This window comes from Sorex araneus, chromosome 6 (assembly GCF_027595985.1).
Source record: "Sorex araneus isolate mSorAra2 chromosome 6, mSorAra2.pri, whole genome shotgun sequence".
In the NCBI taxonomy this organism is placed as follows: domain Eukaryota; kingdom Metazoa; phylum Chordata; class Mammalia; order Eulipotyphla; family Soricidae; genus Sorex; species Sorex araneus.
In genome coordinates this window covers 58,485,313-58,508,060 of record NC_073307.1, presented here as the reverse complement: position 1 = coordinate 58,508,060, position 22,748 = coordinate 58,485,313, and the positions used below count along the sequence as shown (strand labels likewise).

The 22,748-nt window shown below is 53.3% G+C and overlaps 1 protein-coding gene across 2 annotated transcripts in view; it reads right to left on the bottom strand.

Moving 5' to 3' along the window:
• Positions 1-10,565: 10,565 nt before the first annotated feature.
• AP3S2 (adaptor related protein complex 3 subunit sigma 2) overlaps positions 10,566-22,748 on the bottom strand; it is a 30,550-nt gene continuing 18,367 nt past the window's right edge. For both annotated transcript variants that reach the window (XM_004617589.2, XM_055144016.1), the window contains 2 exons: positions 11,796-11,903; positions 10,566-11,434 (listed from right to left, as the gene is read on the bottom strand). In XM_004617589.2, coding sequence (XP_004617646.1) covers positions 11,306-11,434; positions 11,796-11,903 — 237 coding nt within the window. In that variant the 3' untranslated portion in view covers positions 10,566-11,305. The remainder of the gene's footprint in view (positions 11,435-11,795; positions 11,904-22,748) is intronic.

Here is a 22,748-nt window from a genome sequence, read left to right as displayed (position 1 = left end):
AACCCCCGGAGCAGCCCCGGGGCTGGGAGGCGCCGCGCCTACGGCTCCTGCAAAGCTGGCACCCGCGCGCTCTCCCCCGCCCCCACGCGCGCCCCCGGACCCCACCCGCCACATCTGGACGGTGTCTGCAGAGGAGGCGCCTCCCAGGCCAACTGTGTGGGGAGGGGGTCCTGCTCTCCGAGTAAAAGAAATCGCCTCTGCAAACCCCGACGCGTGTCCCACTTGAAGGCAGCTGCTGACCCCAGGCACCTTCACTGGGCCAGGAACTGGGGCGCAACCAGTCCGAAGTGGGTCTCAGCTGCTTCTGAGACACAAAGTTTCTTCTTTCGTGTCTAGGTGCCAGTTCCCCCACCTTCTAGGCCTGCAAGGACTTCCCTAGTCTTCGGGGTACTGGCCTCCACCCACGACTTCTTCCCCTTTGAGGCTTCTTGTCTTTCCCCAGCTGCCTGGCACCTTGAACTCCGCTTTGCGGCCCCCTTCCCACTCCGGGTAGGACCTATTTAGAATCTGGGGGAAGGAAGGACCTCTTTGGGGGAGGGGGTGATTACTGGGCTTCCCACAGTATTCAAGCTGCCTTTCAGAACCCCAAGTTCTGAGGCTGGAGGGATAGTACAGTGGGACAGTTTGCTTTGCTCCCAACCGACCTGGGTTAAATCCCCTAGCCTGCTCTAAGTGACCCCTGGGCACAGAGCCAGGAATAAGCCTTGAGTGACAGCAGGTGTGGCATAAAGACAAAACCAAACCAGAACCCCAGGTTCAGAAACAGCTTTGGGGTCACCCAGTTTCATGACTCCCTTCATCTCTCCTGGAACCGGGCACAGTTAAGCACTGCTCTGCCCAGTTTAGCCTGCTTGCTACTGAGCGCTACCTCCGCGCCTTTAAAAAAATTAATGAGTTTTTATTTTTGCAGTGCCATGGGGTGCAGCCAAGACCTCACTCTTGCAGGGCAGATGAGCCGAGCTCCATCCCTGCCCTTGCATTTGATTGCTCCACTGACACCAGGGCCAGGAACCTCTGAGTCCTTCTTCATTGTCCAGTTTAATTTGTCTCTGATCTTCAAGAACCAGGTGGCTAGAGAAGTAGCTAATTGTATGCAGAGTAAGAGAAGGGGGCCTGGGAGTCAGTTCCCAAATGCTGACCGGATTTTTCCCCCCTTTCCTTCCTGTTACCCTCCCTCCTCCCCCAACCCCAGCCTGGTTATGGATGACCCTCAGGCTAGAACCAAATCTTCCAGAGTCTTCCACCCTTTCCACCCAGGCTCTGGTGGGGAAAAGTAAGCGTGACCTGACTCGGGAGAGGTTGGAGGCACAAATGAAGGCCACCTTCAAGAATTTAATGGAATAGTCTGTACTAGGCTTTTCATTGCAGTACTATTGATAATTCTGGAAAATCAGAAAGAGCCTCATTAGTTCTGACTGGTCTGGAAACTCAGCCACTGGTTACTGTTTAAGTCAGTGAAGGTAGAACAGGAAGAAGGTGCTCGCCTTGTAAGCAGCCTACTTCATTTTGATCTCCAGAATCACTTAAGGTCCCCAAGCACAGCCAGAAGTGATTCCTGAGTACTGGGTCCCCTCCCCTCTCCCTCTCCAGAACAGCACAGTGGGGGGAGGGTACTTCCCTTGCACACATCCGGAGGGAGTTTAACCACTGGCATCCTATAAAGTCTCCTGAACCCCACCAGGAGTGATCCCTGAGCACAGAGCAGCGAGGAGTAAGCCCTGAGCATTGCCAGATGTGGTCCAAAACAATTAGATAGATAGATAGATAGATAGATAGATAGATAGATAGATAGATAGATAGATAGATAGATAGATAAAGATAAAAGGGAAACATCCTGAAAAAACAGCCTGTCCTGGCTGGGTTGTTAACTGAGTCAACCTGACAAAGACAATTTGGAAACATTTACCTAACCTCTAACCACAGAATACCTTTGACTGTGCTGCCAGATCTAGAAACATCTCCTTACAGTTATTTTCAGGTCAATATGGTAAAAGACTGCAGTATGGCTCGGGGCTGGAAAGAACCTGTTTGTCCACCAATAAAACCCTGGTACCAGGAAGGGATGTGGCTGGAAGAATCCCAGGTGCACTATGAAACTTACTGCACTGTCTCAGAAAGGGAGGAAGCAGGGCCAGAGACAGCTCAACAGACTGAGCACGGGCCAGAGAGCGATCTCCAAGCAGGGAGTCAAGAGTAGCCACCAACACTTCCAAGTATCCCCCCAAAAAATTAAATAAGAGGGAAGAGCAAGTATTAATGATAATAACTTTGTCTGCGGAAGCCCTGGTTCTCTCCTGGGCACGGTCTTCTGAGTACTGCCAGCAATGACCCCTAGCAGAGGGCTGGGAGCAGCTTCTAAGCACTGTTGGGCATGTCCCCAAACCAAATAAGAGGGGCCAGGGCTGCAGCCAGGTGTGAGAACAGACCTACACGTTCACACATGAAGTCCTGGTTTGACCCTTGGCACCGCATGGACCACAGAGCACTGCCAGCTTTTAGCCAAGATTGGCCTCTCACCCCCCAAAAAAGGATAGACAAAAAAACTGGGTATTTCCCAGGGGAGATTAAGATTCCAGTACAGTGGATAGGAGGCTTGCCTTGCATGCAGCCAACCCGGGTTCGATCCCTGGCACCCCAAAGGATCTCCCGAGCCCACCAGGAGTGATTCTTAAATGAAGAGCTAGGAGTAAGCCCTGAGAACCGTCAGGTGTGGCCCCAAAACAAAACAAAACGGAAAAGATTCCAGTACAGTCAATAAATCTGTGAGCATTTTGCTTTTTATTTTTCTTGCAGTGTAGTGACCAAACCCAGGGCGTTGCTGGCGACTTCTGTCTCAGGAGACTCACCCCAGCCCTGGGCTTGCCTTTCCTTCCCTTCCCAGAGAAAGCCCATGCAAGGTCAGCCGCAGAAGTGAAATATCACCACAGCAGTTACATCCTCAGGCCCGGGAGAGGCTTCTAGGGATTCCAAGTTGACTGGGCTACGAAGGAAGAGAGGAACCAAACAAGACCCACAAACATCGAAGCTTTGGATGATTTGGAAGGAGGGCTCCGGAGGCTGCCTGGGGGTGAAGGGGGGATTTTAGAAACTCTCATTTACATCAAAAGGGGACCTCCTTGTGGAAGGCGCCTCTCCCCCCAGGAGCCGGAAGAGCCTCAGGAATTCCCGGGGAATGAGGCAGTCACCGGAATCTGCATAATGGGCCACTCTGCTTTGCTGTGGGGTGTGGCGGGAAAGGGCTGTGGGGGTTCTGTGACCTGCCCCCACTGTCCCCAGCTGCTGTCATTTAATTAGGGGATAAGCCCCTTTGGTGAGTGAGTGTACAGTGTCTCTCGTGGGCACATTTTATGTACATGCTATTTCAACTTTTATTTTTGTCTTTGCTTTGGTTTTTGCTTGTGGGGGCCCTACCCGCATCACACCGCGGGTGGTGTCTGGGGAGTGTGTGTGTTTGGGGGGTGGGGGTTGTGCAGTGCCCCGCACCAAGTCAAGTGCTCTAGTCCTTAGAATTAGTCCTGGCCTTTGCCTGGTGTAAAAAAAAAAAAAATCAAAAAAATTCAAGACCAAAAGACTGAAGATTTGAAGAAAAAAATTTTACATTGTGGGAATCTAGCCCAGGACAGACCATAGGAATCTATTTAGCTTTCTTAAGACTCTTTTTACAGGAGCCCGCATTCTAGAATAACTTGATTTTCTGCCCCTGAGCAAGGAATTCAGATACAGGCACCCCGGTTCGCAAGAACGGTGGTGGTCAGACCAGATAACCAGACCCATATCACATGACCCGTATCACAAGACCCAGGACTGCCCCCAGAACCGGAACATTCCTGAATATTGGCGCGAATACTGATCTCTAAAACCATAGGCTAAGGAGTGATGTCCTTTTAAATGGATTGGTTAAGAAAGTTTGCAATATTACAAATCTATTGGCTATGAAATGCGCGGGCTCTGCTGTAACGGCCGGGGAAGGCCTATATAAGATCTCCTTTGGAGAAGCTCGGGGTCTTTGGCCCAACCTGCTGGACCTGCGTGTCCGTGTAGGCAGCTGGACCCTGGCTAGCCAGTCTTACAATAAACCCTGCTTGCTGTTTGCAGTCTCTGGAGTCTCTTTGTCGTTATAGGGAGATCTCGATCCGCGCCCTAACAACATTACAGGGGCTGGAGAGATAGCACAGCGGGGAGGGCGTTTGCCTTGCACTCGGCCAACCCAGGTTCAAATCCCAGCATCCCATATGGTCTCCTGAGCACCGCCAGGGGTAATTCCTGAGTACATGAGCCAGGAGTAACCCCTGTGCATTGCCAGGTGTGACCCAAAAAAAGCAAAAAAAAAAAAAAAATATCTGAGGTTTGCTTTGAATTATTGAAATATTGCAAATGAGACAAAGTCATGTCTGTCTGCTTAAGACAGTGTAATGGAAAACACTTAGTGATTGGGACAAATAAGCTAGGGTCCTTTGCAGAAAACTGCGGAAAAATATTAGGCTATTGGAAAGAGAATACAGTTTTAGAAATACTCAAGTTCCGGTTTAGTAATGATCTCTGGGCGGGAAGCGCTTTCTAGCATCAGGTAAAACTCCATGGCCACAAGAGGAAAGACTGGTAAAACAAACCACTGACAAGCAAAAAATCTTTGCCTGGAAAACCCACCCCAAGCAAAACTAAGAGAAAAGGTTTGGCTACGGGGACTCATCTCTGTCACACATTCCTTGAGGAGTTCATTGTAAGGCTAACTCTCCAAAATAGGCTTTGTTTTCTGGAATAAATGTCAAAAAAATAAAAGCCAATAATTTAAAAGTATATGCCCCCGCCCCCAGAGAGACAGTATGGCGCAGTAAGGCACTTGGGCCCAGCAGGGTTCAATCCCTGGCACACCCTTCCTGTCAGGAGTGATCCCTAAGCACAGAGCCTGGAGTAAGACCTGAGCACTGCTGGGTGCGGCCCCAAAGTAAACAAAAAGGTCTGTGGGGTCAGTGATTAGAGAATCTGCCTTGCTCTGTGAGTTTCTGTGTGCTCCCTGCCTATCTCTCTACACGTACACACACACACACACACACACACACACACACACACACACAAAGTATACAAATTTATACACAGTTAAGACTAATACTCAAGTGGGCAAATGTTTTTGGTGCAAAGGACTAATACCAATAGTGCTCAAAAGGGGGCTGGAGCGATAGCACAGCGGGTAGGGCGTTTCTCTTTGGGTGTGACTCAAAGAGAAAAAAAAATAGTGCTCAAAAAGATTCAAGGGGCCAGAGAGAGTTCAAGGAGCTGGAGCACCGGCTTTCCGTGCAGGAGGCTTGGTTCCATCGCTGGCACTGCCTGGTCCTCCGAGTGCCACAGCAAACACTGTAAAGCACAGAGCTGGGAGCACCCATGCCTCCAAGCACGCAGGATGTAGCCAGAAAACAAATCAACAAAACAAGCTCTGGGAATGTGATTTTTCTTTTTAAAGATTGAAAACTGTGCCAAGGATTAGATTAAAATTTCACAGACCAGGAAATAAAAACAGTTGTCTGCTCATGAAAAGTCTTTCACCCCAGTAGCATTCTGGGGACATGGTTTCATAGCAGTGAGATGTTAGTCTCCCCAGAACAAGCAAAGATTTGAATGCTTGATGACATCAAGGTAGGAAGAGGGTGGGGGTGCATGTTTTTCAAACCTTTCTTCCTGGGCACTTGTGAATTGCTCTGTTGGCTGAAGAAAATGAAACGAGGAGGAACTGATGCATGCGTTTGCCCTGCATGCAGCTGACATGGGTTTGATCCCCAGTACCCCATATGGTCCCCTCAGTATTCCCAGGAGTAATTCCTGAGTGCAGAACCTGGAGTAAGCCCTAAGCATCACCAAGTGTGGCCCCAAAACAAAAAGAAACAATTTTTTTTTTTTTTTTGCTTTTTGGGTCACACCCGGCGATGCACAGGGGTCACTCCTGGCTCTGCACTCAGGAATTATCCCTGGCGGTGCTCAGGGGACCATATGGGATGCTGGGAATCGAACCCGGGTTGGCCAGGTGCAAGGCAAACGCCCTACCCGCTGTGCTATCACTCCAGCCCCAGAAAAAAAATTTTTTTTAAAGATAAGAAAATAAGGAATCCTGTCAAAAACCTTAACTGAGGGGCTGGAGTGATAGCACAGCAGGGAGGGTGTTTGCCTTGCATGCGGCCAACCCAGGTTTGATTCCCAGCATCCCATATGGTCTCTCGAGCACCGCCAGGAGTAATTCCTGAGTGCAGAGCCAGGAGTAACCCCTGTGCATCGCCAGGTATGACCGAAAAAGAAAAAAAAAACAAACTTAACTGAGGGGGCCAGAGACATAAGACAGCAGTATTTAGGCCTTGCACACGCATCAGTCCTTGCTAATACTTTTTTTTTTTTTTAATTTTTTTGCTTTTTGGGTCACACCCGGCAATGCACAGGGGTTACTCCTGGCTCTGCACTCAGGAATTACCCCTGGCAGTGCTCAGGGGACCATATGGGATGCTGGGAATTGAACCCAGGTCGGCTGCGTGCAAGGCAAACGCCCTACCCGCTGTGCTATCGCTCCAGCCCCCCTTGCTAATACTTTAGGAATAATTCCTGAGCACAGAGTCAGGAGTCAATTCTGAGCACTGCTGTGGGCCAAATTACACACATTCTCTTTCTCTCTCTCTCTCTCTCTCTCTCTCTCTCTCTCTCTCTCTCTCTCTCTCTCTCTCTCTCTCTCTCTCACACACACACACACACACACACACAGAAAATCTTATATGCAACTCACTCCCTTCCTGGAATTAGCTACGGGTCTGCTCACTCCAAGGATTAGCTAATTTAGAGAAAGCAAAAACTTTCCTTAAGCATCTGGAGACACACAACAATCAAATGCACCCCAAGGAGGCCAGAGAGATCGAACATCTGGGAGGGCGCTTGCTTTGCACACAGCTGACCTGGGTTCAATCCTCTGCATCTCACATGGTCCCCCGAGGCCTGCCAGAAATGATACCTGAGCATAGTCAGAGTAAGCCCTGAGCACTGCTGGGTGTGGCCCCAAGTCAAAATAACTAAAAAGCACCCCCCACCCATGTAGGTGCTTCACTCTCAGAGGCTGCCCTCCCACAACCACCCGGAGATGGAAACCGAAGGGGCTCAGGATGTGGGGGGCACAGGGGGGGGAGGGGGCAGCTACCAGGGCTGGAAAGGGGTTTGCCGCTGCTGCTCAGGCCTTCCTGGAGCTGAGATCCACTTTTTAAAAAATTACTTCTCGTAATCAAGGTGAAGAGAAAATAAAGTGAAATTCATCAGTTATACAGTTGGGGTGGGGGGCGGGGGATATACCTGGGATTTTGGTGGTGGAATATGGGCACTGGTGAAGGGATGATGTTTGAATATGGTATAACTGAGACATAAACCTGAGAACTCTGTAACTTTCCACATGGTGATAAAATTAAAAAAAAATAAAAATCAGAATGTTGGCAAAAAAAAATTACTTCTCGTTGCTCTTGTTTTCAAGGAGTGAATTTGGGTTTTGTTATAAAAATTGATTAAAAACACATTTTTTGGAAAAAAAAACAAAACAGAGGAGCAGAGAGCAACTTGGAGAGCAAAACTGTCCTGGAGGGCAGGAAGTGGGCCTGTGCATGTGAAGTTGGCCCAGCAGGGCCCTGGGCCACAGGAGGGACAGCTGCACCCAGCGCCCAGCGGGTGGGCCCAGCATGGGGTGGGGATAGGGAGGCTTCCAGCACAGAAGCACTGACTTGGTGTTGAGATGGCCAATCAGGGCTGTCTGGCTGGCCCAGTACTCCCCTGTGCCTCACCTTCTTCATCTGTAAAATGGGGCCGAGCCCTCTCGCCCTCTCGGTGCTCTCAGTGAGTTCAATTGTCAGGCGTAAAAAAGCATTTGCCTACGTGGAGAAAGCACAGGGGAACCACTTGTCTTACACACATCCGGGTTCATTCCTGGCACTGCACATGGTCCCTGGGCACCACACAGAGCCAGGAGTCAGCCCTGAGGGCCGCTGGGTGTGGCACCCAAGCCAAAGGGCTTTTGTTTTCAATTTTGGTTTTGGCCTGTACCCGGCAATTCTCAGGGCTGACTCCTGGCTCTGCTCTCAGAATCACTCCTGGCAGTGCTCAGGAGACCACAGATATCAGGGATTGAATCCGGGTTGACTGACTGTGTGCAAGGCAAGCACCCTCCCCGCTTGCTATGGCTCCAGCTCTCTGGATGGAGAGCTCTTGCCTTGCACGTGTGAAGTCCTAGGTTTGACTCCCAAACTGCCACAAAATAAAGAAAAAGAAAAGCTAAGATTTTGCGTGAGTTTATGGCAGACTGGGAGCAAACAGGAGAAGATGCCTGCATTCATTCATTCGTTCGTTCACCGAACATCACTGCTTCATTGGCAACTACACACAGGCCAGGATCCACACCAGGGACTTGCAGAACTACCTAGAAGCAAACCATGTGAACAGAGGGCTGGAAAGAAACTCACAACGAGCCCTGGAGAGATCCACAGCACAGAGCCAGGAGCAGCCCCTGGACATGGCTGGGTAGGCTCCCCCCTCCGCCACCCCCCTAATAAAACAAGCCAAGTGAAAAGTACCTGGACAGATGATGAATGCCCTGAAGGATCAAAAGGGTGGGGGGCAAGGGACATTAGAGCAGCAGTTGGCCTGCGGGGTGTGGGAGGCTAAGACAGGAGGGGACACGGGACATGGGAGCGTGGGGTCCCTGGGAGCCTCCTCCTGCGGCTGAAGGGCCTGGCTGGTAGCTGGTGTGCCTGGGCTCTGCTAGGCTGGTGGAAGCCTCTGGAAGGTCTGAAAGGCTGCAGGTCTGTGGGAGATGCGATTAGTGCTTGTGAGGGTTGCTCTGGGTGACAAGTGTCTGCGGGAGACTAAGGGGCAGGAGAGACTGAAAGGTTTGGGTGTTTGTTGGGGCGGGGGCAGGGAGAGGCTTTGGCCTGGGGCTGCTGTTCAGGGACCCCCGGGACAGGGCTGAGGCTCACGGCCCTGATTGTGGGGGGTGGTGAGAAACAGGGTCGGGGGATATCACAGGACCCACTCACAAGACTAGGGTTGCAGGCCCAGAGCAAAAGGCCGGTTGGGAGGCCTGGAGGAGGCTGGGGTCATGGGGCGGCCATGGGAAGAAGATCCTGGACGGCCCGAGGCAGGGGGCGGCGGCACCTCGGGCCACAACACCTGTGATGCCTGTACCGGAGCATGGAGGTGACGAGGGCACCAGGAATTTCCTTCTGGTTCTGAGGTTTCCCTGGGCTTTCAGAGGCACAGGGTGTGAGTACCCAAGGCCCACAGGGCCTGGCAGAAGGAGCTGGAAAACTGGCCCAAGGGGGTTTCAGCAGAAACAGCCCCAAGGAAGGCCAGAGTGAAGGGACAGCAGGTGGGGCACCTGCCTTGCACGCGCTGAACTGGATTTGACCCCCCAGTCTTTCATAGGGTCCCCCAAGGACCTCCAGGAGTAATTCCCGAGTGCAAAGCCAGGAGTAACCCCTGAACATCACCAAGTGTGACCCAAAAACCAAAAAGGGAGAAAAAAAACAAACCCCAAACAAAACCAGCCCAAGGACCCAGTTGGTGAGTCCTGCCTTTGAGCAGGAGTGGTGCCAACCATACCTCCAGGCCACACTAGGAAAGTTCCAGAAAAGCTGGTTTGGCAGTTGGCAGTGCCTGTTCTGGCTTCCCAGCAAGAAAGCAGGATTTGGCCCAGAGGGTGCAGATGGCCAGTGGGGGTGGGGGGACCGGGGCCTAGATGGGAACTGGGAGTGGCCCCTGCCAGATCGGTACTCAGAGCCAGGGACTCCCCCAGCCCCCACCTCAGCCTCCAGGCTCTGACCACTCAGGGCCAAGCTAGGCTTGAGTGGCTAGTTTGAATGGCTACTGAGTAGGGGGCCAGTGTCCCTGGTGGTCCACGTCAGTCCTGCCTCTCCCTAGGCTCTGGGGAGAAACTCCTTGGTACTCCATGAACGGGCACCCCACACTAAGAGCTGTTCCCACACCAGCATTTCAGTAGCTCCTAGGAGTTGAGGTGGGCGGGGCTGGCCGGCCGGGGACAAAGGCTGAGTCACTAGCCATGACTTTGCTTTCTGAGCAGCTGAGCATGTTGCCCCCCACTCAGAGGGTCCACTGGAGCTGGGGTATCTGGGTCATGGGACAGAGGTGGGAGGATGACCCCACAATCGCTGGTTCTGCCTACAAGGAAACTGGAAGTGCTTCCATGGGAAAGAGGAAGTGGGTCGCCCCTGGGCAGTCCCATGCTGACAAGCCCCCATGAGGCTGGCAGAAACCCAGGCTGCTTGCTGAGGTCACTCTCTGGCACACTGACTCCCGGAACGGGGACTCTGGAGCCCAGCATGGGTATAGTTGGGTGGGCTGCAGGGCAGATGTGTCTGTAGCAGAGACAGCGGCGCAATGCAGGACAGACTGTACGAGGGTTAAGTGCCTTGTATGTGCCCAACCTGGGTTCAATCCCCGGCACCCCACAGGGTCCCCTGAGCCCCACCCAGAGTGCAGAGTCAGGAGTAAGCCCTGAGCACTGTTGGGTGTGACCCCAAAACACAATAAAAACCAAAAGACAGATTCCTGATGTTTATAGTTCCCCGAACATTTAAATGTGCAAACATTTATAGGCCTCCAAAGCTCTGGGAGAACACCCGAGGGGCCTCCCACGCTGTCTGCCGGCCGTCTGCCTGGCTCTTCCGGGTCCCCAAGCTCAGACTCTTGGGCTTCGGGCCTGGAGAAGCTGCTGCCGACGCCTGAACATGGCTCCCTGAGGGAGAAGGCGGGTCAAGCCCTCAGCACCCTGTGCCTCGCCCAGGACTCCGTGGACTTCAGCACAGACAGCTCAGGGGCTGTCTAGCGCCAGCCCAGCCCCCTGGGGCCTGGTGCTCCCCAGGAGAGGGGACCCAGTGGTTCTGTCAGAGGGTTTGACACCCTCAGCTGCTGGCATGTCACTCAGGCCCCATGGAGCAGGGAACAGTGCTTCTCTGGCCACTGCTCCTGACCAGCGCCGGTGCTCAGGCTGCAGGACTATGCTGGTCCGAGGTGGCTCCCACGGTGGAGGTCTGGGGACAGGACGTGCGTGGTGGGTGCGTGCTGCCCCCCGCCCAGGCAGCCAGGCCCCCCACATCTGCAGTGGCCATGGGTCAAGGAGATGGGCAGGACTGCACATGTGAGGCCCCGGCATGTGCCTGCGGGTGGGCGTTGGGGTCCCCCTGCAGCTCTGGGACAGATGTAGGGTGCAGGGCCCCAGGCTCAAGCAGTCCCACTTCTGGGGCGGGGCTGGTGTGGCGAGGATGGCAGGGGACTCCAGCTCTCAGACGAACTGCGACAGGTTGGGGACTTTGATGTTGAGGTCCCCAATGTTGAGGTTGCGGGGAATCTCGGGCAGGTTGATGCTCTTCACGGCTGACACGGCACGCGCTGGTGCTGCAGAGAGGCCGCCCTGTGTGGGGAGGGGAGGGGAGCAGAAAATATTAATTTTTTAAAAGGAGAGGGAAGGGGAGGGGAGAGGGGAGGGGAGGGGAGCGTGCAGGGGACAGGAGAGGCCCGGCCCACGCCACGCTTCCTTCCACCTGGCCCCAAGCCTGGCTCCCTACGGGCAGTCGACCTCGGAGATGCAGGGCAGCGCCTTAAAGGTGGGGGCTGGTGGCAGCCCCCAAGGGCACCTGAGACAGGAGATGCTCAGGAATGCTGGGAACCCCCTGAGGTCAGATAGGCGGCCCCGTCGCGCCCAGGTCTCTAACTCCCTGAGACTGGGGTGCCATGAGCCCGCATGTGCCCAGGGACAGGCCCCCACCACGCACCTCAGCTTTCTCCAGTCGGTTCTGCGCCTCCATCTGCGCCACGATCTCGTTCATGTTGGTCTCGAGCACCATGCCGCCCATGACCACCTCCTGTAGGATATAGTGTACCTGGAGGGGGGAAGGGAGGAGGTCAGGGCACTCCTGGGCACTGGGGTATGGCTCCGGGCACACCCCGCCAGCTGCTCGCTCCCACGGCTCCAGGACACCCACTATCCTGCATGTAGGCGAAGCACTGAGCCCACCTCCACACCCAAAGCCCGGCCTGGCAGCAGGCTGAGCTGAGCTGACGTTCCGTGTGACGCTGGGCGCTCAGATGCAAACTGCTTCTTTCCTTCCTGGCCGGTGGCAAGCGTCCTACCCACTGTACTAGCTCTCTGGCCCCTGATTTTTCTTTTTCTTTTTTCCCCCCACATGTAGCAGTGCTCAGGGCTTATTTACTCCTCCCTCTGTGCTCAGATATTACTCCACGGAGTTCTGAGGATCAAACCCCCGTCAGCTACATGCAAGGCAATCATTCTATCTATCCACTGTACTATCACTCTGGCCCTGTCCCTGTGACTTCTGATTTTATTTTTGTATATGAATTCAAAATTTATTGTATCATTATTTATTATTATTTTTTGCTTTTTTTCCCCCCTTTTTGGGTCACACCTGGCCATGCACAGGGGTTACTCCTGGCTCTGCACTAAAGAATTACTCCTGGTGGTGCTCGGGAGACCATAAGGGATGCTGGAAATCAAACCCGGGTTGGCCGTGTGCAAGGCAAATGCCCTACCCGCTATGCTATCGCTCCAGCCCCTATTTTTTGCTTTTGTGGGTCACACCTGGCAATGCTTGGGGGTTTACTCCTGGCTCTACACTCAGGAATTACTCCTGGTGGGTTTGGGGGCCCATATGGGATTCCAGGGATCAACCCAGGTCAGCTGCATGCAAGGCGAATGACCCCCCTTGCTGTACTATCTATCGCTGCAGCCCCTGAAGTCAAATTTTAAATGTCATTCAAAATGTACATGAAAGGAGAGATCAATAAAAGCATAAACCCTACTCTCAGTAGAATGACAAGATACTCTGCGGCCCAGACCCACGGGAGGACGAGCTGTCAGGCTGGGAGTTCAGAGCAGCAGAGGAAGAAAGGTGCCGTTGAGGGGCATGGTCACAGAAGTGCACTTCCTGGGGGGCAAAGATATCCCAGGGACCCAGCGAGTCTGTTTTCACAAAGCAGCCCCTTCCCTGGACCTGGTGTGAGGGCTCAAACACACACACACACACACACACACACACACACACACACACACACACACACACACACACACACTCTTTCTCTCTCTCTCTCATACACACACACACGCACATACGCTCTCACATGTACACACATGTGCATGTACACACACATGAAGGTATGCACATGTACACACGCACATGCATGCACTCACACGCACACATGCACGCATACTCTCACACGCACTCATATTCAATCACGTACACATGTACACACTCATATACATGTACACACATGTGCATGCATACATATGCAGGTACACACGCATACATTCACACACACACTCTTACACGCACAAAAATGCATATACGTACACACATGTGCACACACATACACAGGTACACACGCATGCACATGTGCGCGCGCACACACACACACACACACACACACACACAGAGGCACCTGTCGTATTTGCAGCCCAGGATTGGTCTCCGTGGTGGTGGAGCTGGTGGCCTCAGCTCTGCACAGACGCCCAGGCCACCTCTATTTGGTACACACGACAGGTGAATGAACACTCCCAGAGCCCCTGAAGGGGTGAGAACTGCAGTGTGTGAGGAGTTTTCTGTAAGGTGCTGGTCACCTATGTAAAGATGTGTCTCAGAATGGAATCGCAGAGCAACTATATATAGAAACAACCAAAGAAGCATCAGGAAAGAAACAGGAAACTCAAAGACAGATGCGGACTATTGCGGACTATGCTGGATAACACCCCCGCCCCCTACAGTGTAGATAAAGATGCAAAAAAGACGTGAGGAATGCAGAGGCTCAAAAGGCCAGTGCCCTGCTTCAATACTGGGAGGCAGAAATTCCACCTCCAGTACCACAGGCACCGCTGGGTGCGGCCCACAGAGAAACAAACAAAAGCGGCCACAGTGAAAACATGGCAAACAAGGAAGCAGAAGCATGACAGGAAAGACGCGAGTGTTTGTGGGAGAAGAGCTGCGTGTTGGTGCGGTTCATGAAGGGAGACATGGAGACGCAGGGCGGACTGGGAGGAGAGAGGGGCAGTCGGGCACAATGGACAAACAGATGCGGCAAGTCAGCTGGAGCCCAGAAAGGACGAAGAGCGCTGGAGAGAAAGGGAGAGCGAGGAGACAGAGGGGAGGGCATCTGCATCAAAGCCAGGCACGTCACTGCTGGGCCTCGAAGACCCACTCACAGAGGCCACGGGAAGGTATGTTTGAGATGTTTCTGAAATAAGAGGGTCCCCATACCAAAAGGGCAGGCTGTATGCTGGGAAAACAGCCCTTGTCAGCACCAAAACAGCCTCTGTCAGCACCAAGGTGGGCCGTTCAGGCCAGGCTTCTGGGGTTTAGCAACCAGACCAGAAGACCAAGCAATAGGGGCTGGAGCAAGAGCACAGTGGGAAGGGCACTGGCCTTGCACGGAGCTGACTCAGGTTCAATCCCCAGCATCCCATAGGGTCCCTGGAGCACCACCAGGTGTGACCCCTGAGTGCAGAGCCAGGAGTACAGGAGAGGCCAGATCTGGAAACATTTCACCAGAGAACTAAACGCGAACAGGAGAAGGAGCAACAGCTGGAACGTTCTCAGAGCAAGCCGACCAAGGATTTTATATCTCCAGCAGATTAAAGATCAGTCCCAGAATGGGGACAATTGTTCGCCTTCTGGAGGAAACACATGAAACACAGTATCCTGCCAACCTCGGGGGCTACGGAATGCAGTGAGCGGAAAGATAAGGAGAATGAATGAGAGTGACAGAGAGCGTCAGGGTATGTGCAGTGACCATGCCAGGAAAGATCAGCCTGCAAAGACGAGGCCAAGGAAGGAAGGAGGAAGAGGAGGGCAGGTAAGGGTGCTGCCCTTCCTTACCCCCAACAGCCAATGGATACTACCAAAGGGACGGTTCTCATAACACTTAGCAGGACTTTTAGGGGGAGGGGACACACCTGGGGATCACCCTGGCTTGGAGCCTGAGGACTGTTCTGGGTGGTGCTCAGGGACCAAGTGGTGCCAGGGCATCAGCAGGCAAAACATGCCCTCTAGCCCTTTGAGCAACCTCCCAGCCTAATCATTACTTTTATTGTGACTTATCCATGCCCCCCACCCTAATTAAGCCCACAATCGCTCACTAATAATAACTGTGAGTCACCAAATTTCTGAGGTAAAAGTCAACAAGCTCTTTTCTGCTGACAAGAATCCAGTGCCATTTTTCTTGTTTGAAAGGACACACAATGCATCACCTGCAATATCCAGTTTCTCATGAGGAGGAAGAGCTCAGTAAAGAGAAAACTCTGGATGTTTTTTGGTGAGGAAGGAACCCACACTCAATGGTACTTGGATACCAGGCAATGCGGCGACCAAACCTGGGACTTCAGCCCGCTGACTCCCCTCCTTGGCCTCAAAAACCAATTTTTAAGATCACCTCCACTTTGGGGGCTGAATAGGATAGCAGGGAGGGTACTTGCCTTGCATGTGGCCGGCCGGGGTTCAATCCCCAGCATCCCATAGGGTCACTAAACCCTTCCAGGAATAACCCGAGTGCAGAGTCCAGAGCACGGCTAGGTCTGGCCCCCAAAACAAGATAAACAAAAATACACAGATTATCTCCACTTCTGTTTTCTTTTTGGGTCACACCCAGCGATGCTCAGGGGTTACTCCTGGCTTTGCACTCAGGAATTACTCCTGGCGGTGCTTGGGGGACCATATGGGATGCTGGGGATCGAACCCGGGTCGGCCGAGTGCAAGGCAAACGCCCTACCCGCTGTGCTATCACTCCCCAAACTGAATTTCACCCAGCGCCCCCCCCCTTTTATTTTGTTTGGTTTTGGGGGCCACAACCAGAGATGCTCAGTGCTTACTCCTGGCTCTGCTCTTGGGAATTACTCCTGGCGGCGCTCAGGGATGTGACGGGTTGAAGGCAGGACGGTCTTGTGCAAGGCAAGTTCCCTAACCACCCACTACTATAGTTCTGCCCCTCATCTTCCCCTTTATGCCAGGGTACTCCCTGTCCTTTTTGTAGCCCAATTCTCTTTTCTCACTTCCATTTTATTTGTGTATTATCAACTGAAAGACAGAAATACGGTGCTGGTGTCAGGGCATAAGCAGCTTAGAATCCATCAACTGATCTTTGGCAAACATGATGACTCACGAGGGGGAATGAACAAAGGTGCCCAAGAACAGCTTGCCAGCTGTCCCTGGTAATGTGACAAGGACAACTCCTACTGACCGTGGATCTGTCCTTTGGGGGCCCCAAGCCTCGTGGCCTGGAGCAGCTCGGAAGCTGGTCAGTGAAGTGCTCGGGGCCCAACAGTGCCAGGGCAGAGCCTTGGCCTCCTGCACTCAAAGCGCATGTTCCATCCTTCTGAACGATCTCCCTGGCCCTCGACACATGATGCTTTCTTTGCACGTGGACTGAGGAGACTCAAAAAAATATGGAAGTGATCAAGCAGGGGTATAAGGAGAGGGCAGCCAAGAATCAGAAACAATCAACTCATGTACTAAAATACTAACTACAGGGGTCGGAGGAAGAGTGTGTTAGGTAAGGCACCTTGCAACTGGGCTTAATCCTGGCACCACACATGGTTCCCCAAGTCTGCCAGAAGTGATCTCCGGGGCCGGAGCGATAGCACAGCGGGTAGGGCGTTTGCCTTGCACGCGGCCGACCCGGGTTCGATCCTCGGCATCCCATATGGTCCCCCAAGCACCGCCAGGAGTAATTCCTGAGTGCAAAGCTAGGAGTAACCCCTGAGCATCGCTGGGTGTGACCCAAAAAGCAAAAAAAAAAAGAAGTGATCTCCAAGTACAGAGATGGAGTGCACTGCCAGGGGTCAGGTGTGCACCCTCCCCCTTAAAAATAAGCTAACTTGGGCTGGAGCAATAGTACAGCCAAGAGGGCGCTTGTCTTGTACACAGCCAATCCAGGACTGATCCCTGGCATCCTATATGGTTGATCACCTGTGATTCCTGACTGCAGAGCAAGCAATAAGGCCTGAGCACAGCCAGGGAAGCCTCAAACACACACACACACACACACACACACACACACACACACACACACACACACACACACACACACACACACACACACACACACACACACACAACGAACAGGGGGCTAGAGCGACAGCATGGGTAAGGTGTCTGCCAATTCCCAGCATCCCATATGGTCCCCTGGACACTGCCAGGAGTGATTCCTGAGTGCAGACTGAGTACAGAGCCAGGAGTAACCCCTGTGCATCACCGGGTGTGACCCAAAAAGAAAAAAAAAAAACAGAACAAAAACCCTGGCACTTAAGAACTGCACTTAACAGTTTACACAAAGAAGCTACTGAGGGCTTGATTCTTTGGTTTTTGAGCCACATCTGGAGTTGCTCAGGAGTTACTCCTGGCTCTGCAGTCAGGAAATACTCTGGGTGGGGACCACATAGGGTGCTGGAGATTGAACTCAGGTTGGCTGCATCTAAGGCAAGCAGCTGCCCTGTCTCTCCAGCCCCTGAATGCTTATTTTTTGGCACATCCAGTGGCAATCTGACTCTGAAATAACTGCCACCAAGAAGATGGTCCCTGAATATATAAAGATTTGTTCTGTTTCGTTTTGTTTTTTGGTCCTCAACTGGCTGTGCTCAGGGATCACTCTGGGTGGTGCTGAGTGACCCTAGATGGGGGCAGGGAGCAAACCCAGGTTAGCTGTGCCAAAAGCAAGTGCATGACCCACTATACTATCTCTCTCGCCCAAACAGATTATGAGAAGGACACAGAACCAACAAGTTACCTGGATGCCACAGGAAAATATTCTGGGGGATGACATTGCAATAGGTAGAATGTTGGGCAGAAACTTTGTTGGTTTTGTTTCTGGATCATGCCTGGCAGTGCTCGGGGAAGCACATGTGGTACTCGGAGGGGAGCCGAGTTGGCTGCCTGCAAGGTGAGCGAGCGCCTTACTTCCTGTCCTCTCTCTGTGCGCCTATTCTCAAGTTCCCCAAGCACTCTTCCCCCGCAGACAGCGCCTCTGACTTTCCGAGCCTTCTCTGGCAGCAAGACAATCTGGACACGGTGGTGGTGGGCAGTGGCTGCTGCCGGGGCCCAGAGAGGTACAGATTCCAGGGGTGGGGAAGAGAAATCGCCTGTGAGTCATCTTGGCCCAGCGTCAGTTTCTATTTCCTGCTTCATCCAGAGAAAGGAGCGAAAGGAGAAGAGCGAACACACCCACTGCCTCCCGGCCCTCCTGGCCCTTTCTTATCGCCACTTTCAACCTAAAGTCCACGGTCTTATCGAAGGAGTTTGGAACCCGGGACTGCTTAACCCGTTCCAGGGCTTTCCGTCCACCCCACATGGTGATAACGAGCGTCTCGCTGCCCTGGACAGAACAGTGTAGGGAACCACTGTGAACCCACACCAACGAAACCCCACGGGCCTGGCATGTTCCCCGGCTATTGTTGCTACTGTAACTAAGGGGCCACACCTGGTGGTGCTCAGGGGTCACTCCTGGCTCTGCTCTCAGGGATTACTCCTGATGGGGCTAGAGGGTGGGGCAAGCTCCCTCCCCGCTGGACATCAATCTGGCTTCCAGGGCAGAAGTTTCTGATCCAAAGTTCCCATCGGCTCGCTCGCACACCGTCAATGCCGAGCTGGAAGGCTGGGCTGCCCTCACCAAGTTCCAAGCAGTGGGAGCTGACTGACTCGCCCCAGAAAGTTCCTGCCCTCACCCCGCATCACAGTCGCCAGCCTCGGCCCGGACATTTCCAGAGCTTCTCCAGACAGCTGCTCAGAAGTCTTGCTTTTCTCCTTTTTGATTTTCGTCCTTTTCTGCTCTTTCCCACATGCTGCTTCCCGACAACCCAGGAAGGCCAGGTTGCCTCAGGTCTTCCTAAGGCCCTGAGGTCTAAGCCGCTACCCCTGCCCCCCACATACACCCTCCGTCCCCTGCTTCTGGAATGGACTGCCTTTCGGAATTCCACGAAGCACCAGATAAAGCGGCTACCAGGGGCTGGAGCAATAGCACAGCGGGTAGGGCGTTTGCCTTGCATGCAGCTGACCCAGGTTCGATTCCCAGCATCCCATATGGTCCCCTGAGCACTGCCAGGAGTAATTCCTGAGTGCAGAGCCAGTAGTAACCCCTAAGCACTGCCAGGTGTGGCCCCAAAAAGAAAAAAAAAAAAGCGGCTACCAGAGCTACTGGGTCCCATGAGTGGAAAATCTGTGTGTCCCAAAGCATTGCCAATCACTCTACACCTCTCCCCGCCCAAGACTGATGAGAAGCTCATGACAGACATGTGGGAATGGCCGGAAGGGTCAGTCAGTTCTCCCAGCCCACGCTGCCAAAGCCCGGGCGGTCACCCGCACCTCCTTTCTGCCAAATGACAAGGGCTGAAGAGTGGCGTGTAGGTATGTCCACGGGACCCCCTGTTCCTGCACATATAGGTGCTCATTTTCTTTTTTTTTTTTTTTTGCTTTTTGGGTCACACCTGGCAATGCACAGGGGTTACTCCTGGCTTTGCACTCAGGAATTACCCCTGGTCATGCTCAGGGGACCATATGAGATGCTGGGATTCGAACCCGGGTCGGCCGCGTGAAAGGCAAATGCCCTACCCGCTGTGCTATCTCTCCAGCCCCTAGGTGCTCATTTTCACCAGCAGCAACTTTTGTTTTCTTGGGGGGGGGGGCAAGAAAACAAAAGCCAGCTGTGTTCAGGGCTGACTCCTAGCTCTGTGCTCAGGGCTCATTCCCGGCTCTGCTCAGGGCTCACTCCTGGCTCTCTGTTCGGGGTTGACTCCTGACTGTGCTCAGGGCTCACTCCTGGCTCTGTGCTCAGGGCTCACTCCTGGCAGTGCTCCACTAGTGCTGGAGATTGAACCAGGGTGGGTGGCATGTCAGGCGAGCGCCTGAACCCCTGTAACCCTAGCCTCTCTGTGTCCACTTTCCCCTAACTTGGAGTCACAGAGTGTTCGAGGCTGGGAGGAGAAAAACAGATAAGACGTGTACCCTGGCCTGGCGGGCGCAATCAATGAAGACAATAAAGCCTGTATTGAGTGAACTATAATCAGAAGGAACCTATGCGAGGACCATGACCTGAGTACAAAATGCAGAAAAAGTTCAGGTCAGGTGAGGCCGTGAAGAAGCCGGTGAGCAGGGGAGAAGGCGTGCAGGCACAGTCAGCCGTTGACCGAAGCTCGCCCACCAGCCCCAAGCTCTGTCCGCTTCCCCTTCCCTCTCAGCTGGCTGCGGCTGCAAAGGTCCAACTATTGATGCTTCTCCTTTGCTGCTGGGGGTGATTTGACGATGGGGGTGATTTGACACATGGATTCCCACCTTCTGCAGGAGAGGGTATCTGCTGCATATCATTCGTCCCCCATCTTTAGTTTCGAGACCAACTCCTTTTATGTGCCAGACTTCTCTGTAATACATTTGTTAAATTTTTTTTTTTTTGCTTTTTGGGTCATACCCGGCGTGCACAGGGGTTACTACTGGCTCATGCACTCAGGAATTACTCTGAACCCGGGTCGACCGCATGCAAGGCAATGCGTCTTGCCTACCCACTGTGCTATCACTCCAACCCCCCATTTGTTAAATTCTTGAAAAAAAATTTTGGGCGGGGTTTCACACCCAGTCAGTGCTCAGGGTTTACTCCTGGCTCAGAGCTCAGGGATAGCTCCTAGTGGGGCTCAGGGGGCCAGAGAAGGTGCTAGGGATGGAACCAGGGTTGGCTGAGTGTGAGGCAAGCACCTGACCCACTGTACTATCCCTCTGGCCCCGTAAAACAAGTTTTTAGAAACTATTCTAGGAGAACTTTTTCCGTCTCATCTGGGTGTGTCCAATTTCACTTCCTGCCAAAGGTGACTTTGAAGCCACTGAGCTGCTCCCCACAAACCTGTTTCTTCCTCTATAAACGGGAAAACCAGAGTTTGCCAGTCGGGCCTTCTCTGTGGAAAAGTGGTTGGGCTGGGGTTGGCCTCCAGCTGGGGGACACACTTCCGGGTGTCAGGAGTGCTGGGACAGCAACTGGATGGACCGGGAGCCTGGCAGGTGTGATGCGGGCAGAGGAGGAGATCTGGCCCCCAATCCCAAATCCAACTAACCAAAAAGCCTCTTGTCTGTACACTAGCTTTATCCATACATCACAGGGGGTGGGCCCCTATTTTTTAAAAAAAAATATTTTTTTTAAATCCAAGTAAACTATAAAATGCCATGAATTATAGGGCAAATCTTGATCTGAGACATTAAATTCACAAATATTACTGGCAAAGAGGACATAAAAATTGATAGAAAGTGGTTATTATTCCTGCTGAGCAATTGAAGAAATGGAGGCACGCACAACTTGGAGAGGGCTGACGTGCGTGGAAGGCACACGGTGAGATTCTAGGAAAGTCCCTGTGGGCAGCCTCCCTCTGTGCCCAGACTGAGGCTCCCCCCCAAAGGGGCAGAGGCTGTGCTGAGGAAGTCCTGCCTTGCAGGCAGCCAGCAGCAGAGAACAGAACCGGAACTCGGAACAACAGGGTTCATCCAGAATGCCCCACGAGACCTCCAGTTGGGGGACACACTTCCAGATGTCAGGAGTGCTGGGACAGCGACTGGACGGACGGGGAGCCTGGAACGCATAATGCAGGCAGGGGAGGAGATCTGGGGCCCACAGGGCAGACACACTCAGAAGCCAGAAGGGAGGATGGAGCTGGAAGGGCAAAGCGGAAGGCAGTTTCCAGGGAAGGTGAGAAGTGAGGCAGAAGCGCGGGGACAGGCCAGCTCTGTTACTACAGTCAGATACTGACCAGGAAGGAAAAGGCAAGGACAGGACTACGAGATGGGCAGCTTCCGGGGACCTGGTGGCCTGGAGCCAGATGGCAGACAGGGCCGGCTCCTCCTCCCCACCCGGCCTGGGCTGTCCACTCCAAACAGACACTGAGTCCCTAGCAGCAGCAGTGCTCCTGGGAGGCGGAGATGGTTGAGGCCTATTTACCAGCTTCAGTGGGCAGTCCTGATGTTTACCGTGCCAGGCAATAAAGGTGAGAGAGGCAGGAGGGCCGCCACCCTGGAGACCCAGACGTGAGTGCCACGGGGCCCACGCTGCCCTTTCTGAGCCTCCTCACACTCCTTCTGTGCAGCTGACTGGCCGCTCTCCTGTCTGGGGACTCGCCGTTCGGCTGACAGGGACAGTCCTGCCTCTCTCATCTCTCTTACTCCTCTCAGGCTCCTACTCCAGCCCAGCTCAGAGATGATGGCCACAGTCACTGGTTACTCGTCAGGTCAGCAAGCCTGGGGCTGGGGCCGGCTCTAGATTCAATTTCTAGCACCACAAACCCTGAAACCCCAAGTCATGCCATAGTGCCAGCCAGGCCCCTGCAGGCACTGACAGGGGTCCAAGATACAGAGTACCAGCAAGTTAACCACTGGCATCACCCCCCAAACACCACTGCCAAGTCTGTGTCTGGTGGGCTGGGGATAGAGGGCCTTCCAAGTCCCCCACGGGGCTCAGCACCCACTTAACGGTCACACCATGAGCCTTTGTTCCTTCTGGAATTCTGATTTTGGAAACAAAAATCCACGTACTCGTGCTTTTAAATACCTGGATTCAGAACCTGGAATCCGAGGCGTTGGACACGCTGCACTCCCGGTCTCTGAGCAGACGGGTTACAGGTCAGTGGGCACAGGCAGCTGCCCAGCAGGCAGTCTGGCCCGGTACAGGTAACTGTACTGGGGCAGCCTGATGGGCCCTCAGAT